At 45.3% G+C, this 18,415-nt stretch overlaps 1 protein-coding gene across 3 annotated transcripts in view; it reads left to right on the forward strand.

Moving 5' to 3' along the window:
- The window catches only part of LOC106595758 (tuberin), an 80,832-nt gene that overhangs the window by 44,867 nt on the left and 17,550 nt on the right, over positions 1 to 18,415 (forward strand). The window contains exons 22-30 of one of the 3 annotated variants that reach the window (XM_082958633.1): positions 621 to 810; positions 1,135 to 1,228; positions 2,908 to 3,040; positions 3,382 to 3,479; positions 10,278 to 10,445; positions 14,745 to 14,906; positions 15,100 to 15,258; positions 15,526 to 15,638; positions 17,139 to 17,393. In XM_082958633.1, the coding sequence (XP_082814759.1) occupies positions 621 to 810; positions 1,135 to 1,228; positions 2,908 to 3,040; positions 3,382 to 3,479; positions 10,278 to 10,445; positions 14,745 to 14,906; positions 15,100 to 15,258; positions 15,526 to 15,638; positions 17,139 to 17,393 (1,372 nt within the window). The remainder of the gene's footprint in view (positions 1 to 620; positions 811 to 1,134; positions 1,229 to 2,907; positions 3,041 to 3,381; positions 3,480 to 10,277; positions 10,446 to 14,744; positions 14,907 to 15,099; positions 15,259 to 15,525; positions 15,639 to 17,138; positions 17,394 to 18,415) is intronic. The other 2 variants (XM_082958634.1, XM_082958635.1) reach the window with 2 other exon arrangements.

Below are 18,415 nucleotides of genomic sequence, written 5' to 3' on the forward strand. Positions count from 1 at the left end.
GTTTAGAAGTGTAGTCCACTTGTCTACTATTAGGCTACTGTAGAGGTTTAGAAGTGTAGTCCACTTGTCTACTATTAGGCTACTGTAGAGGTTTAGAAGTGTAGTCCACTTGTCTACTATTAGGCTACTGTAGAGGTTTAGAAGTGTAGTGATCCTCCACACGTCTCTTATCACAGCAGGTTGGAGACGTGAGCACAGCCTGTTCATCACATTTCTGTGATGGACACATTTTCTTGGTCTATTCAATGTAGCTGTTTTTTAGGCTGGTAAAAAGTCTGAGTGGCTGCTGAATTTAAATCACTGGAAACTATGGCTGGTAAAAAGTGGCTGCTGAATTTAAATCACTGGAAACTATGGCTGGTAAAAAGTGGCTGCTGAATTTAAATCACTGGGAACTATGGCTGGTAAATGCCATGACCCCATGTTTGAGTGCAAGACAATTCCGTTAATGGATTCTGTGAGTGTAGGCCTAATTAGAAAATAAAACATTTGGGCAAGTGACCATAATCCTCGGGCAGGTAAAAACGACTTGTGCCTTTTTTGAGAGCTTCATCTCGATATCTGCTCATAAATAACATCATCGTTGTTCTCTTCTCTCTTGCCATCCCTTCATCTCTCAGAGGGAGTTGGTTCAGTGTCTGGAGGCAGGTCTGATATACCGCTGTGCTAAGCAGTGTGTGGTTGCCCTGACAATGTGCACCGTGGAGATGCCTGACATCATGGTTAAACTCCTCCCCGCCCTCATCGTCAAGCTGACGCACATCTCGGCAACCGTTGCCATGGCGTCGCCCATGCTGGAATTCCTGTCCAGTGAGAACACACCCTAGTTTACACGCCCTGATAGATGGAAGCCAATCAGAGAACAGGATCTGTATATACAGGAAGTTAGATCAGCCGATGATTGTGTGAAGGATTCTTTGTATTTCACTTCCTAGTTCATGTTAGATAATGTTTACATATGGGAAACACCCCTAATATACCTCACACAGTCATGTTATAAACTTTAGTGTCTTTACAGGGAAGATAACTTGTTCAGTTGTAGAATCAGTGACCCTATTACATCCTTACCTGTTGATGATGGTGCCACATGGCAAGGTTAGATTATGTCATGCTAACTGTGTGTGTGTGTTGTAGCTCTGGTGCGGCTGCCACATCTCTATGCTTACTTCGTAGCAGAGCAGTACGTCAGTGTGTTCGCCATCTCCCTGCCCTACACCAACCCCTCCAAGTGAGTACACGCGCACACACACACGCTCTCTCACTCTCTGTTTCTCTCTCCCTCCCTCCTTCTCTCTACCCTTCTCTAACTCCCTCCCACTCCCTCTCTCTCTCCAGGTTTAACCAGTACATTGTCTCTCTCCAGGTTTAACCAGTACATTGTCTCTCTCCAGGTTTAACCAGTACATTGTCTCTCTCCAGGTTTAACCAGTACATTGTCTCTCTCCAGGTTTAACCAGTACATTGTCTCTCTCCAGGTTTAACCAGTACATTGTCTCTCTCCAGGTTTAACCAGTACATTGTCTCTCTCCAGGTTTAACCAGTACATTGTCTCTCTCCAGGTTTAACCAGTACATTGTCTCTCTCCAGGTTTAACCAGTACATTGTCTCTCTCCAGGTTTAACCAGTACATTGTCTCTCTCCAGGTTTAACCAGTACATTGTCTCTCTCCAGGTTTAACCAGTACATTGTGTCTCTCCAGGTTTAACCAGTACATTGTGTCTCTCCAGGTTTAACCAGTACATTGTCTCTCTCCAGGTTTAACCAGTACGTTGTCTCTCGCCAGGTTTAACCAGTACGTTGTGTCTCTCCAGGTTTAACCAGTACATTGTCTCTCTCCAGGTTTAACCAGTACATTGTCTCTCTCCAGGTTTAACCAGTACATTGTGTCTCTCCAGGTTTAACCAGTACATTGTGTCTCTCCAGGTTTAACCAGTACATTGTCTCTCTCCAGGTTTAACCAGTACATTGTCTCTCGCCAGGTTTAACCAGTACGTTGTGTCTCTCCAGGTTTAACCAGTACATTGTCTCTCTCCAGGTTTAACCAGTACATTGTCTCTCGCCAGGTTTAACCAGTACGTTGTGTCTCTCCAGGTTTAACCAGTACATTGTCTCTCTCCAGGTTTAACCAGTCCATTGTCTCTCTCCAGGTTTAACCAGTACATTGTGTCTCTCCAGGTTTAACCAGTTCGTTGTCTCTCTCCAGGTTTAACCAGTACGTTGTGTCTGTCCAGGTTTAACCAGTACATTGTCTCTCTCCAGGTTTAACCAGTACATTGTCTCTCTCCAGGTTTAACCAGTACATTGTCTCTGTCCAGGTTTAACCAGTACATTGTCTCTCTCCAGGTTTAACCAGTACATTGTCTCTGTCCAGGTTTAACCAGTACATTGTCTCTCTCCAGGTTTAACCAGTACATTGTGTCTGTCCAGGTTTAACCAGGACATTGAGTCTGTCTAGGTTTAACCAGGACATTGAGTCTGTCTAGGTTTAACCAGGACATTGAGTCTGTCTAGGTTTAACCAGGACATTGAGTCTGTCTAGGTTTAACCAGGACATTGAGTCTGTCTAGGTTTAACCAGGACATTGAGTCTGTCTAGGTTTAACCAGGACATTGAGTCTGTCTAGGTTTAACCAGGACATTGAGTCTGTCTAGGTTTAACCAGGACATTGAGTCTGTCTAGGTTTAACCAGGACATTGAGTCTGTCTAGGTTTAACCAGGACATTGAGTCTGTCTAGGTTTAACCAGGACATTGAGTCTGTCTAGGTTTAACCAGGACATTGAGTCTGTCTAGGTTTAACCAGGACATTGAGTCTGTCCAGGTTTAACCAGGACATTGAGTCTGTCCAGGTTTAACCAGGACGTTGTCTCTCTCTCCAGGTTTAACCAGGACGTTGTCTCTCTCTCCAGGTTTAACCAGGACGTTGTGTCTCTCTCCAGGTTTAACCAGTACATTGTGTCGTTGGCTCACCATGTCATCTCCATGTGGTTTATCCGCTGCAGACTCACCTTCAGAAAGGACTTTGTGCAGTACATCACCAAGGTAGGTGTGTGTTCTCTGTGTTTACACGTGTGTAATAGTCTACCTGTTTCCTGAGTCATTTTCCTTGTAACCACTCTCCTCTCTCCTCGCTCTCTCTCTCTCTCCTCGCTCTCTCTCTCTCCTCGCTCTCTCTCTCTCCTCGCTCTCTCTCTCTCCTCGCTCTCTCTCTCCTCGCTCTCTCTCTCTCTCTCTCCTCGCTCTCTCTCTCTCTCTCTCCTCGCTCTCTCTCTCTCTCTCTCCTCGCTCTCTCTCTCTCTCCTCGCTCTCTCTCTCTCTCCTCGCTCTCTCTCCTCGCTCTCTCTCTCTCCTCGCTCTCTCCGCTCTCCTCTCTCTCTCTCCAGGGTCTGCGCTCTAATGCTCTGATGCCGTTTGATGACACCCAGGACACTCAGAGCAGCTTCCGTGCTCGCAGCACCAGCCTCAATGAGAGGCCCAAGAGGTACACACACACACACACACACACACACACACACACGGCCGGGTCACATGACTGCTCATTGAAGATCTTGTGAACGCATGCCCGTACAGGAGGTTGGTGTTGTCAAGGTAACACAGGACTCAGCATGACTGTCGTTGTTGTGGTGTGATGGTTGTTTTGCTTTCCCACAGGTTGCTATGGTGATCATTTCTGTTTTGGTTGTTTGTTTTTTGTTGGTAAATATTTTCCGTTGATTGTTGTTGTCTCAACTCACGCACATTATTACCACAAGATGCACAAAGAGGTAGAGAGAGGAGTGTTGCTCTTCCCTTTTCTCTTTCTCACTCTGTCTCTGTCGTGTCATTGACGAACTGTCATCGTACACACTCTGTCTCTCCTCTCTTCTCTCTTTCTCTTTCTCTCGAGATCAAAGGTTTTTTTTCATCAGGGCAGCTGTTTGACTGCAATCTATTAAACAGATGCTCAGAGAAATAATCCCCAAATAAAATCATGTTATAAAATCTTAGAATAAAAGCTAATAATTAAATCAGTCACACAAGTGACTTCCTGAACCACGTCCCACCTAAATCCTACCCCCTAGCCATAACCAGGCCACCCTAATGGTCCCTTGGAGTGTCAATCAAAATCCCCAGCTTCCCAGCTTGGAATTCTGTCATAATCAAGTCCTGTCTAGAAAAAAGAAACGCACACCTTTAAAGGCGAGGTGCTGTCTAGCGGAGTAGAACACTAGAAAATAAAGGAAAGCCGCACACTCTAAGAGCTCAGATGCAAAAATGTAATCACCAACGTTTCGACAGCGAAGCTGTCTTCATCAGGGTATCATCAAACACTGCGAGATGAGTCATTTATATAGTGTCAAGAGACACACAGGTGTTTGTAATCATGGCCAAGTATGGCCTAATATCATTGGTTAACTCAAATATTTAAAAAAATGGCATACAAAGAACATACAAAAAGACAAACAAATGGATAGCATACGATCATAGCATTTGTAGTCTAAAATGTATCTAACAAACAATTACAATGGCAAAATCACAATTATCACAAGAATGGCTTCAGATCAAAGTCTATGTTGAGACCGAAGGGAGCAAGGGTCTTTAAATTAAAGATCCAGGCAGCCTCTCGTTTTAACAATAAATGATCAAGGTCACCCCCTCTCCTCGGGAGGGTGACATGTTCGATACCAATATAACGCAGAGACGAAATCGGATGGTTTGCTTCCAAAAAGTGGGCCGCAACTGGGTAAGTTAAGTTTTTGCACCTAATGGTGCTACGATGCTCTGAGATACGTACTTTTAATTCACGCTTTGTTTTACCCACATAATTTTTACCACAAGGACAAGTTATAAGATGAATAACTGCCTTGGTGGAACACGTAATAACACCTTTAATTGGGATAGATTTCCCTGTTTGGGGGTGTTTGAAGGATCTACATTTATAAGTGCCATTGCATTGAGCACAGCCATTACACTTGTAGTTTCCATCCAGTATGGGCGCAGATAGGCGTTGTTCAGGAATATCTTGGGGTGGTAAATCAGAGTGTACCAATTGGTCTCTGAGATTTCTGCCCCGCGAGAATACGACCAGGGGAAGGTCAGAAAACACATTACTGAGACTATCATCATATTTCAGAATGTGCCAATGTTTGTAAACGATTCCTTTAATTTGTTCAGAGCACTTTGAATAGCGGGTAGTGAGAACGCAAGAATGCGTCTTTTTGCGAGACTGACCTTGAAAAAGGTCATGTCTCGTTTTGTTTTGAATTTTCTCAATGGCAATATTAATCTGATCATTGTTGTACCCCCTCTCCTTGAACTTATCCTGAGTCTCAGCCATATTTCTGTCGAAATCTGATTGTTTAATACAAATTCTTTTGATTCGACAGAATTGGCTGTAGGGCAAACTATTTTTCAAGGGAAGTGGGTGACAACTATCAGCCCTCAACAAACTGTTACGATCAGTAGGTTTCCTGTAAAGATCAGTGTATAGAACATTATCTTCACACACGATCAGAAGATCAAGAAAACTGATTTGACGTGTATCAGATTGCATAGTAAATCTCAAATGTTCAGAACAGGAGTTAAGAAAAGCATAAAACGCCTGGAGCAGTTCTGCATCACCCCTCCATAGAACAAAAATATCGTCAATATACCGTTTCCAAATAATGATGTTAGGCAAGAAAACATTTTTTGAGAGGGTTGAAAATGGATTGTTTCTCCATGTAACCCACATACAAATTAGCATAGTTAGGAGCCATGGGGGATCCCATAGCAGTACCCTTCGTCTGAATAAAGAAATCATTTAGAAACATGAAGTAGTTATGTGTGAGTACTATTTCAGCCAATGTTACAATGCAGGCACTGGAAGGTAGTTCATTAGGGTCACGTTGCAGAAGAAAATGTTCCATGGCTTCAATACCGCCCTCATGTGGAATATTTGTGTATAACGACTCAACATCAAAAGTAACTAACAAGGTGTTCTCAGGCAGAGGATCAAGAGATTCAATGATAGAGATCATACTGCTGGTGTCCTTTACAAAGGAGGGGAGCTGTTTTGCAAGTGGTCTAATAAAAAAATCCACAAAAGTAGATAGAGGGGCCGTTACTGCATCAATGCCCGCTACAATAGGGGCCGTTACTGCATCAATGCCCGCTACAATAGGGGCCGTTACTGCATCAATGCCCGCTACAATAGGGGCCATACTGCATCAATGCCCGCTACAATAGGGGCCGTTACTGCATCAATGCCCGCTACAATAGGGGCCATACTGCATCAATGCCCGCTACAATAGGGGCCATACTGCATCAATGCCCGCTACAATAGGGCGCCCTGGAGGGTTTGTAACATTCTTGTGTAATTTCGGCTGCTATGGGATCCCCCATGGCTCCTAACTATGCTAATTTGTATGTGGGTTACATGGAGAAACAATCCATTTTCAACCCTCTCAAAAATGTTTTCTTGCCTAACATCATTATTTGGAAACGTTATATTGACGATATTTTTGTTCTATGGAGGGGTGATGCAGAACTGCTCCAGGCGTTTTATGCTTTTCTTAACTCCTGTTCTGAACATTTGAGATTTACTATGCAATCTGATACACGTCAAATCAGTTTTCTTGATCTTCTGATCGTGTGTGAAGATAATGTTCTATACACTGATCTTTACAGGAAACCTACTGATCGTAACAGTTTGTTGAGGGCTGATAGTTGTCACCCACTTCCCTTGAAAAATTGTTTGCCCAACAGCCAATTCTGTCGAATCAAAAGAATTTGTATTAAACAATCAGATTTCGACAGAAATATGGCTGAGACTCAGGATAAGTTCAAGGAGAGGGGGTACAACAATGATCAGATTAATATTGCCATTGAGAAAATTCAAAACAAAACGAGACATGACCTTTTTCAAGGTCAGTCTCGCAAAAAGACGCATTCTTGCGTTCTCACTACCCGCTATTCAAAGTGCTCTGAACAAATTAAAGGAATCGTTCACAAACATTGGCACATTCTGAAATATGATGATAGTCTCGGTAATGTGTTTTCTGATCTTCCCCTGGTCGTATTCTCGCGGGGCAGAAATCTCAGAGACCAATTGGTACACTCTGATTTACCACCCCAAGATATTCCTGAACAACGCCTATTTGCGCCCATACTGGATGGAAACTACAAGTGTAATGGCTGTGCTCAATGCAATGGCACTTATAAATGTAGATCCTTCAAACACCCCCAAACAGGGAAATCTATCCCAATTAAAGGTGTTATTACGTGTTCCACTAAGGCAGTTATTTATCTTATAACTTGTCCTTGTGGTAAAAATTATGTGGGTAAAACAAAGCGTGAATTAAAAGTACGTATCTCAGAGCATCGTAGCACCATTAGGTGCAAAAACTTAACTTACCCAGTTGCGGCCCACTTTTTGGAAGCAAACCATCCGATTTCGTCTCTGCGTTATATTGGTATCGAACATGTCACCCTCCCGAGGAGAGGGGGTGACCTTGATAATTTATTGTTAAAACGAGAGGCTGCCTGGATCTTTAATTTAAAGACCCTTGCTCCCTTCGGTCTCAACATAGACTTTGATCTGAAGCCAATCTTGTGATAATTGTGATTTTGCCATTGTAATTGTTTGTTAGATACATTTTAAACTACAAATGCTATGATCGTATGCTATCCATTTGTTTGTCTTTTTGTATGTTCTTTGTATGCCATTTTTTTAAATATTTGAGTTAACCAATGATATTAGGCCATACTTGGCCATGATTACAAACACCTGTGTGTCTCTTGACACTATATAAATGACTCATCTCGCAGTGTTTGTGATGATACCCTGATGAAGACAGCTTCGCTGTCGAAACGTTGGTTATTACATTTTTGCATCTGAGCTCTTAGAGTGTGCGGCTTTCCTTTATTTTCTAATAATCAAGTCCTGACCTGACTGACATCGTCTAGTATTGCTCTTTTTTAATTCTGTGAGCAAGTCGACTTTTCCACCAATGTTGACCATGGACTTGGGGCCCAACCCCCCCCCCCCTCTCCCTTTTCCTCCCTTGTTTCTTTGTGATTCTGAGGAGATTAAACTTGAACAGAAAATCTCCTCCACTCCCAATCGCTTCCCTTGCTTTTTCTGTGGTGACTGGGGAGAAGAGTAGATTCTCTCTCCTTCTTTCTCCTCTCCTGCTTTCCCTCTCCTCTTCTGTTGGCGCCCAAAATGTCACTTCCTGATTTCTTTGTGCCCTCCATGGCAACGCCCATGCTCCCATAGTAACGCACCATAGTAACACGCACACTCCCATGTTAACTCTCAATAGCAACACATAACAACATTCTATTAATAGCCTGTACTGACCCCCAGCCACCATCCCAGACCTCCTAACCCTGTACTGACCCCCAGCCACCATCCCAGACCTCCTAACCCTGTCCTGACCCCCACTCCCAGACCCCCTAACCCTGTACTGACCCCCAGCCACCATCCCAGACCTCCTAACCCTGTCCTGACCCCCCCTCCCAGACCCCCTAACCCTGTACTGACCCCCAGCCACCATCCCAGACCTCCTAACCCTGTACTGACCCCCAGCCACCATCCCAGACCCCCTAACCCTGTACTGACCCCCCCTCCCAGACCCCCTAACCCTGCACAGACCCCCTAACCCTGTACTGACCCCCCCTCCCAGACCCCCTAACCCTGTACTGACCCCCAGCCTACTGTACCAGACCCCCTAACCCTGTACTGACCCCCCCATCCCAGACCCCCTAACCCTGTACCAGACCCCCTAACCCTGTACAGACCCCCTAACCCTGTACAGACCCCCTAACCCTGTACTGACCCCCCCCCCTCCCAGACCCCCTAACCCTGTACTGACCCCCCCTCCCAGACCCCCTAACCCTGTCCTGACCCCCACCCTACTGTACCAGACCCCCTAACCCTGTCCTGACCCCCCATCCCAGACCTCCTAACCCTGTCCTGACCCCCCCATCCCAGACCCCCTAACCCTGTCCTGACCCCCCCCCTCCCAGACCCCCTAACCCTGTCCTGCTCCTGTGTATACTTACTCTATCTACTGTACCTCTGTAGGAGTTGGAGAGATGCATGTAAGGTCTAAAAACAGATCTAAGATAGCTGTATAATAATAACCTGATCCTTTTACCAGGGTCCCTTTTCAGCTTGTAGCTACTTCCATAAAGTAACGTTTAAAAAACACAGCAGGTAGGGCATCATTAGAGTATTCTCACATTAAAGATGGGTTCTCCTGTAACTTCTCTCTAGTGGTTACAGAATCCAACTACGTCTTAGACTCAGATGGACAATGTGTCCTAGTATATAAGACCTCCGTTTGTAGTTAGACACTAGATGATGTTTTCATGCTCTACTCCGACACCCACTTCATCCTACACATTCCTTTCAGTTGGTGCTATCATTTGTTGTTGATTTGGTTTTTAACCTCTTCCTTCCACCTTGTTGTGTTCACTGTTGGTTTATATTAACCCTCAGACCGTGGTGATCTCTTCAGTTGTGTTGATTTTAACCCCTCCTGCTCTGAGTCCATCCTCTATGACAGATCGCTGTGTCCCAAATGACACCCTATTCCCTTTATAGTGCGCTACTTTTGACCAATGGGGTAGTGCACTGTAGAGGGAATAGGTTGCCATTTTGGGATGCATCCTCAGTCATGGCAACGTCGGCTTCTCCTCTTGCTGCTCAATGTGATGATGTCTCATTTTCTTTCAGGAGTACTTTGTTTTTGTGTTTGTTGTGAAAAAGCTGTTTATTATCCTATTGCTTTTTATACTTGTTCCTTCCTTCCTTTCTGATTTTTCTGTTCATAGTGTTCACTGCTGTTAATTTTCTCAACTTGTTTTTGTTTGTTTGTTTTTGTTTACTCTTTGGTTGATTTGACCCCCATCCCCTCCTCTGACTGGGTGCTGCGTTGTGGGTGTGGTTTCGGGGTGGGGTCGGTGACACCCTGGATCCCTCCATTGTTATTGGCACACTCTCTTCTGCTCATCCCCTGACCCTTTGACCTTCGTTCCCCACCCCCCGTGCCCCTCGCACATGTGACGTGTCTCCGTTGGTCACCTGGTGGTCGTTCGGGGCCGTTTCTGACGTGACGGGCGACATATCCTGATTTCCGTTTCCTGTTGGCCGTTACCTCTCTCCCCCCCGCCCTCTCCTCCCTCGCCCACCCCTACTCTGTCCCTCTTGCCAACACACAATCCCACCCACCCCCTTTCCCACACACGCCAACCTGCCCCCTACCCCCCACACCTTCCACCCTCCACTCCTGCCACATTGCCATGGTCCCAGTCTACGGGCAGCCAAAATGGCGAAGGCCCACCTCCAGCAGCAGCAGGCGTCAATGGCAGCAGGCGTAGCGGCGAGTACCGGCTCTCCCGTTAAAGAGCTGAGAGATCTGTCGGCCATGGACGCCTTCCGCTCCCGAAGCATCAGCGTCTCCGAGCACGCGGTGCGCAGGTAGAGAGCACTCTGGGTAACCAGGAAATAAAACCCAGAAAATAACATTTCTTGCTTCCGTTGGGGGTGGGGCTTGGTGGGGGGCGGGAGCCGTCGTCATAAGGACCGGTGGGCGGTTGCCAGGGAAACCTGGGTTGGGTGGCGGTGGCATGCTGGAGGAGGATGTGTTTATTGTTGAGTGTTTTTGGGCTGCGATTGTAATCTTTTTTTTTTATTATTTTTATTTTTTTTTACTACATTTGACTGATTTTGTTGCATGCAGTTTGTGCTTTGGAAAACATCTAGACTTCTGTCAATGTTTTTCTGTTAACCCCGTTTTGGCTTCTTTTATTTCTCTGATGCTTTAGTTTGTTCAGAATAGTTATTTTTGGTTGTGGTGTTTGCTGGGTTTTGCTGTGCTGACTGGATTTAATTTACCCGACTGACTGAATGGCTGGAGAAAAACATGGCCCTAGGCTCCAAGCAGTGTACTGAGACGACAAGACTGACAGCCACCGCTACCAATGATTGGCTATTCCTCTTCCCTGTGGGAGGGGACTATTGCGTTATGGGCCAATGAGAAGCCACGCTTACACACAACACGTGCATTGCATGCTGCCTGTGTAGTTTTCTGTTGCGTTCCATTTGTTTGGCCCACAGACGCTCGAACAGTGTTCATCTACCTCTGCTGATTTACAACCATCTGTCTGTTTGTGGGATGTTGGGATTCGTTGATTATCTGAGTTACAAAATGACGGTAACTTTCCCAAAATTCCTGGATTTCCCGATCATTCCTTCCAGATTCAAGGAATATTCCAATTTGTATTTCTGGGAATTTTGGGGGAAGTTACCAGAATTATGCTACCCCTATTGATGACTGAGAGTGACTGACTGAGTTGGGGGTTTTGTGGTGTCTGTCTCCAACTGACTCATTGACTCCTGCCATGCACCAATCACTACACACACTTACCTACCAGCTTGACTGACTGACTGACTGTGAGAGTGACTGACTGTGAGAGTGACTGACTGTGAGAGTGAGACATTGCAGTTGGTGGTGGTTAGATAATGTTTAGCATTTCTCTCTCTTCATCTGTGTATCTCAAACCCATAGGAGTCCATAGGTTGTGATTGAGCGGTCTGTCAGATAGGGAATTGGCTCAGCTGACCCTCAACTAGTCAGCGCTCAAACACTAGCCAGTCTGTTTGTGCTGTCATGGTAACTCATCGCCATGCCAAACAATTTGTCTTGACAATGACCTCTATGGAGTTGGCAAGAGCACAAACAGATCTGGGACCAGGCTACTAAAGTATCAGGAGACGGAGGAAGAAGTACGTAGTTTACAAGGCCCTGTTACAATCTGTATAACTGTCAGTCCCCCTCCTGACCAGCAGGGTGCAGGAGACTATCACTAGACAGCCTGAGGAGCTTCCCCTTCCCACTGATCCAAGACCAGTTTTGTGTTTCCCCTCTAATGGTTAGGGATAGGATTGGGGCCAGTTGAGCTGATCCTAGGTCTGTGCCTATTAGAAAGTACAGTATTTGGGATTCCTCAAACAGAAGGTCTAACAGACTCGCCTCAGTGTGCAACTATGGCAACATCTCACATGGCACACTGTTACCTTCATAGTGCACTACCTTTGACCAGAGCCCTATGGGGTTGCCTATGGGCCTTGGTCAAAATTAGTGCACTACATAGGGAATGGGTTGCCATTTGGAATGTGACAACAGACTTAGTGCCTCAGCCAACTCCTACTAGCTACAGGTGTTCTCCCTCTCGTTTAGTCCGTACCTCTGAACTCCAAAGCAACAGGCAGACAGCTTGTTGTTGAAAATATTCAAAGCAACGTTCTTTTAACTAATAAAGGTAAAGGCCTAAATGCTTTTGGCTCCAGGTATCATGCCAGGTTGTCTGTCCTTCAATGGAACACCTGTTTTTAGTTTCACTTCAATACAACATAACATTTCTTCTTTATTCGTTTGAACACACAGAGAGAGAGGGGGGGAGGAGAGAGATGTGGAAAAACACTATCGGACACAGCCACTGCTGCAATGCAGAACTATGTTGAAAGAGCTGTTGTGATGGCTGTCTGGATAAACGGATGATAGATTAACACTACGGCTGTGTCTCATTCCAAAAGGCTCGCTGCCTCCCTCTCCCTGCCTCCTCAAGAGGCAGTGTCCTTATAGATTGAGGCACAGCCCAGTAATAACAGATAAGAGACTGACACAGAACCCAACTGAATGGTGGATACCTTCCCCTCAGACTGTATGGAGTTATGCTTCAAGGGTTTTAGACAGTGGTGATTTCCAGTACCCTATGTCCCAAATGGAACCCTATTTCTCATCCCTGGTCAAAAGTGGAGCCCTATTTAGGGACTAGGTCTCAAGACTTGATCTTAACACTAAAGCATGTACTTAATGTTCAATATGACCAGGTTAAGGTGATAATTGCGCTGTCATGTGCTCCCAAACGAGTACCTTAAGGACGGTACCGATCTGGTGACATAAGAGAAAGATATTCTTGATCGTTTTGTAGTCATGGCGGTCTGAATGGGTGTCCACCAGAGCAGCTGGGTCAGTGCCACCAGGTCAAGGGTCAATTAAGGGTTGAACACTTTGCAGCACAACCCACTGTGCTGCTGGGTTGTGCTGGTCACAAGCTGGGACTTGGTCTGAGTTAGCGTTAGCATTAGCAAAAGCAATAGCAGTAGCTATAGTGTTGGCAGTATTGATAGTGTTAGCAATAGCGATAGCATTAGCAGTAGCTATAGTGTTAGTGATTGGTGTTAGCAATAGCGATAGCATTAGCAGTAGCGATAGTGTTGGCAGTAGTGATAGTGTTAGCGATTTGGTGTTAGCAATAGCGATAGCATCAGCCATAACCTTTTGGGAGAGCAAGCTGCGGTATCTATATGCTTTTGTCCAGAGGTGTCCTATGGGCCTTGGTCTAAAGTAGTGCTCTATATAGGGAATAGGATGCCATTTGTCACACAGACAAGACGTTTTTTATATTCTGTTACACAAGATGGACAGAACTGACGCAGGTAGAGGGAAAATAACTTCTTGAGGCATGAGCCACTTAGAGGAAGAAGAAAGAGGGAATGTTCCTCGTCTTCTTCTCTCGTCTCCTGCGTCACTCACACTTGTTCCTTCCTCTAAAGGGCTTAGGATGACAACCTATCATCCCCCTTTCTTTTCATCCCTGCTACTGTCTCAGTGTGTGGGCTTGAAGGATGACATGTTTAAATTCTTGGTGATTTAAACAGACAGGGAGGAAGACAGACAGACAGGGAGGGAGGGAGACAGACAGGCAGTTTGAATGATTTACATTAGTTTAAAACGCAGAGTCTTCTCAGTACCTAGTATATCATGTAGATGTGTGGACATAGAAGCTGAAAGTATCTATGTTTAATCCAAAAGATGACTTCCTAACTACATTCTGTTGTAGTCTGGACAGTGTTTGTCTGAACTCTTGGTTCCTACATCCAACCCGTTCCCTGTAGTAAGGTCATTCCTGTTGAAGACGGGTATAACTTGTCGCATTGTCCTACAGAACAGTAGCTGTGTGTTCTGTTTCCCCCTGGCAGGGGTTACCATGGTTACCGGGATGCCATGGGGGTCTCCAGGGAGGAATGCTGAAGGGAGATGTAGATCAGGTGACTGGGATATTACGGTACACAGGTCACAGTTCCCCCGACCCTCAGTTCTGACAGCATGTTGTTCTAGTGTTCTCTCTCCTTCAACATAAAAGCTCCTGGTCTTCCTCTATCTCTGACACCGGCTGTGGTTCCTGGGCCTTTGTAGAAGGGACACCCTGTCAGCAGTAAGCATAGCACTTCACATTCACAGAGGGAACGGATGACAGATCATTTCAAGCGCCCAGGCTTCCGCTTCAGTTACTTATACCAAGTCCCAGCTCGTTTGTGTGTGTGGGAGAGACAGATTTGCTTATCTGTGTTGGCGTACATCAGCGGTGTACACCTGAGAGAAAGACAAGAGCCAGGCTATGTGTGTGAGAATGCAATGCTGCGTGTGTGTGATTCTGAGCTTACGTGCGTGTGTGTTTTGTTTGGATCTTGCAAACTGTGTGTGTCAGTGGAGGCTGGTGAGGGGAGGACGGCTCATAATAATGACCGGAATGGAGTGGTTGTCATGGTATCATTTTATTTTTAAATCATTTTTTTCTTCGTGTTTGATTCCATTCAGTCCATTCCAGCCGTCATTGAGCCGTCCTCCCCTCAGCAGCCTCCACTGGTGTGTGTATGTGTCTCCCTCTCCCCTGTCTCTCTGACACCCTCTCTGGCACCCCCTGGCTGTAGGATGCACACCTCCAGCACCACGTGTAGTCTGGGTTCTTCTGATGAGAACCCCGTGAGCCAGGCAGACGATGGGTTAAAGACTGTCCACCTGGAGTTAACTGAGACCTGTCTGGACATGATGGCTAGATACGTCTTCTCCAACTTCTCAGCCCTGCCCAAGAGGTACGGACGGATGGGGGTGTTGACCACGGGATCTTTTCTGCTTTTATTAGGGAACTCGTGGGTCTTCACTCTAGTCTTCATTATTGACACAATCACAACGGGAAAAGGACACAAGGTTGTCTTCCATGATTATCAACTGCCATAAGCCTTCAGAACTAAGTGGCCTTGACCCCTGACCCTTAACCTTTGCCAGGTCTCCTATAGCAGAGTTCCTTCTGGCGGGGGGTCGCAGTATGACCTGGCTGGTGGGTAACAAGCTGATCACCATAACGACCAGCGGTGGGGTCAGGAGTCAGGCCCTACTGGGAATGGACATGGCTGAGAGGCTGGGAGGAGGGGGAGAGATGACCAGGTAACCACACACACACACACACAGGGTAACCCATACACACAGGGTAACCCATACACACAGGGTAACCCATACACACAGGGTAACCCATACACACAGGGTAACCCATACATACATACATACATACATACATACATACATACATACATACATACATACATACATACATACATACATACATACATACATACATACATACATACATACATACATACATACACACACACACACACTGTCAGTAATATCCGGTCTCTCTCCTGCCCTCTGTAGGTCAGACCCCTCCCTTCACACCCGTCAGACCAAAGAGGCTCCGGCCAAACTGGAGTCCCAGTCCAGTCAACAGCTCAACAGAGCCTCACGCATCAGAGTACGATCCATGTCAGGTAGGAAGATGAGGAACTCTCTTTGTCTCCCTGTCTCTCTGTCCTTCTCTCTCTCTACTGTCATCAGAGTACGATCCATGTCAGGTAGGAAGATGAGGAACTCTCTTTGTCTCTCTGTCTATCACTCTCTATCCTTCTCTCTCTCTACTGTCATCAGAGTACGATCCATGTCAGGTAGGAAGATGAGGAACTCTCTTTGTCTCTCTGTCTATCACTCTCTATCCTTCTCTGTCATCAGAGTACGATCCATGTCAGGTAGGAAGATGAGGAACTCTTTGTCTCTCTGTCTATCACTCTCTATCCTTCTCTCTCTCTACTGTCATCAGAGTACGATCCATGTCAGGTAGGAAGAGGACATTCTCTCTATCTAGCTATCTAATCTATACACTACATGATCTAAAGTATGTGGACACCTACTCGTCGAACATCTCATTCCACAATCATGGGCATTAATATGGAGTTGATCCCCCCTTTTGCTGCTATAACAGCCTCCACTCTTCTGGGAAGGATTTCCACTAGAGGTCAGGGCTCTGTGCAGACCGGTCAAGTTCTTCTACGCTGATCTTGACAAACCATTTCTGTATGGACCTCGTTTTGTGCACGGGGGCATTGTCATGCTGAAACAGGAAAGAGCCTTCCCCATACTATTACCACAATGTTGGAAGCACAGAATCGTCTAGAATGTCATTGTATGCTGTAGCGTTAATATTTCCCTTCACTGGAACTAAGGGGCCTAGCTGGAACCAAGAAAAACAGCCCCAGAACATAATTTTTCCTCCACCAAACTTTACAGTTGGCACTGCATTGGGGAAGGTAGCGTTTTCCTGGCATCCACCAAACCCAGATTCGTCCGTCCGACTGCCAGATTGTTAAGCGTGATTCATCAGAGAACGCGTTTCCACTGCTCCAGAGTCCAATGGTGGAGAGTTTGACACCACTCCAGCCAATGCTTGGCATTGCGCATAGTGATCTTAGACTTGTGTGCGGCTGCTCGGCCATGGAAACCCATTTCATGAAGCTCCCGACGAACAGTTCTTGTGCTGACCTTGAGGCAGTTTGGAACTCAGAAATGAGTGTTGCATCTGAGGACAGCACTCTGTGGTCCCGTTCTGTGAGCTTGTGTGGCCTACCACTTCGCTTCTGAGACGTTATTGCTCCTAGACGTTTTCACTTCATAATAACAGCACTTACAGTTGACCGGGGCAGCTCTAACAGGGCAGAAATTTGACGAACTGACTTATTGGAAAGGTGGCATCTTATGACGGTGCCACGTAAGTCACTAAGCTTTTCAGTAAGGCCATTCTACTGCCAATGTTTGTCTATGGAGATTGCATGGCTGTGTGCTCGATTTTATACACCTGTCAGCAACGGGTGTGGCTGAAATAGCTGAATCCACTAATCTGAAGGGGTGTCTCTATATCTCCTTCGGTCCATGTAAGGTAGGGATGGTGATATGTCACTCTTTTCTCCTTCTCTCCGCCCGTTCCTTCCCCCCCCCAGGTGGTCATGCTCTCCGTGCTGGTCCAGCCCAGAGCCTCAGCCCCCTGGTCTCACCCTCTGAGGGGGGAGAGCTGTGTGGTGTCCCCCTCTCTCCCCCCTCCTCCTCCTCCGGACCCTGTCTGGATGGCCTGGGGCCCCCATCTCCCTCCCCCTGTGCCCCCCCTAAGGACCCCCTCAAAGACAAGCCCAGCCTGGCAGAGTTCCTGCCCGTTCTGACCCAGGGATGGGCCGAAATCTTCATACGCAGACCCTCAGGTAAACACACACACACACACACACCTGTTAAATAACTTCCTCTTCATCTGTTTACACGCGGAAGATGCAGACCAATTTAGATCATTTTCTCTTCTCTATCTCTCTCTCTCTCTCTTCCTCCTCTGACCTGACTAATTGATTGGTTCATTCCTGAGAGTCTTAGACGTTGGGAGGGGGGAGGGGGGGTTCTGAGCTGACATATGGAATGTTTTAAGATGTTCATAATATGGATCATTTAGCTATTTGATAAATGTTAGGACCCTTTAGGTTTAAAACAATAATACTATTTGATAAATGTTAGGACCCTTTAGGTTTAAAACAATAATACTATTTGATAAATGTTAGGACCCTTTAGGTTTAAAACAATAATACCATTTGATAAATGTTAGGACCCTTTAGGTTTAAAACAATAATACTATTTGATAAATGTTAGGACCCTTTAGGTTTAAAACAATAATACTATTTGATAAATGTTAGGACCCTTTAGGTTTAAAACAATAATACTATTTGATAAATGTTAGGACCCTTTAGGTTTAAAACAATAATACCATTTGATAAATGTTAGGACCCTTTAGGTTTAAAACAATAATACTATTTGATAAATGTTAGGACCCTTTAGGTTTAAAACAATAATACCATTTGATAAATGTTAGGACCCTTTAGGTTTAAAACAATAATACTATTTGATAAATGTTAGGACCCTTTAGGTTTAAAACAATAATACCATTTGATAAATGTTAGGACCCTTTAGGTTTAAAACAATAATACTATTTGATAAATGTTAGGACCCTTTAGGTTTAAAACAATAATACCATTTGATAAATGTTAGGACCCTTTAGGTTTAAAACAATAATACCATTTGATAAATGTTAGGACCCTTTAGGTTTAAAACAATAATACTATTTGATAAATGTTAGGACCCTTTAGGTTTAAAACAATAATACTATTTGATAAATGTTAGGACCCTTTAGGTTTAAAACAATAATACTATTTGATAAATGTTAGGACCCTTTAGGTTTAAA

This window comes from Salmo salar, chromosome 12 (assembly GCF_965601325.2).
Source record: "Salmo salar chromosome 12, fSalSal1, whole genome shotgun sequence".
NCBI lineage: Eukaryota > Metazoa > Chordata > Actinopteri > Salmoniformes > Salmonidae > Salmo > Salmo salar.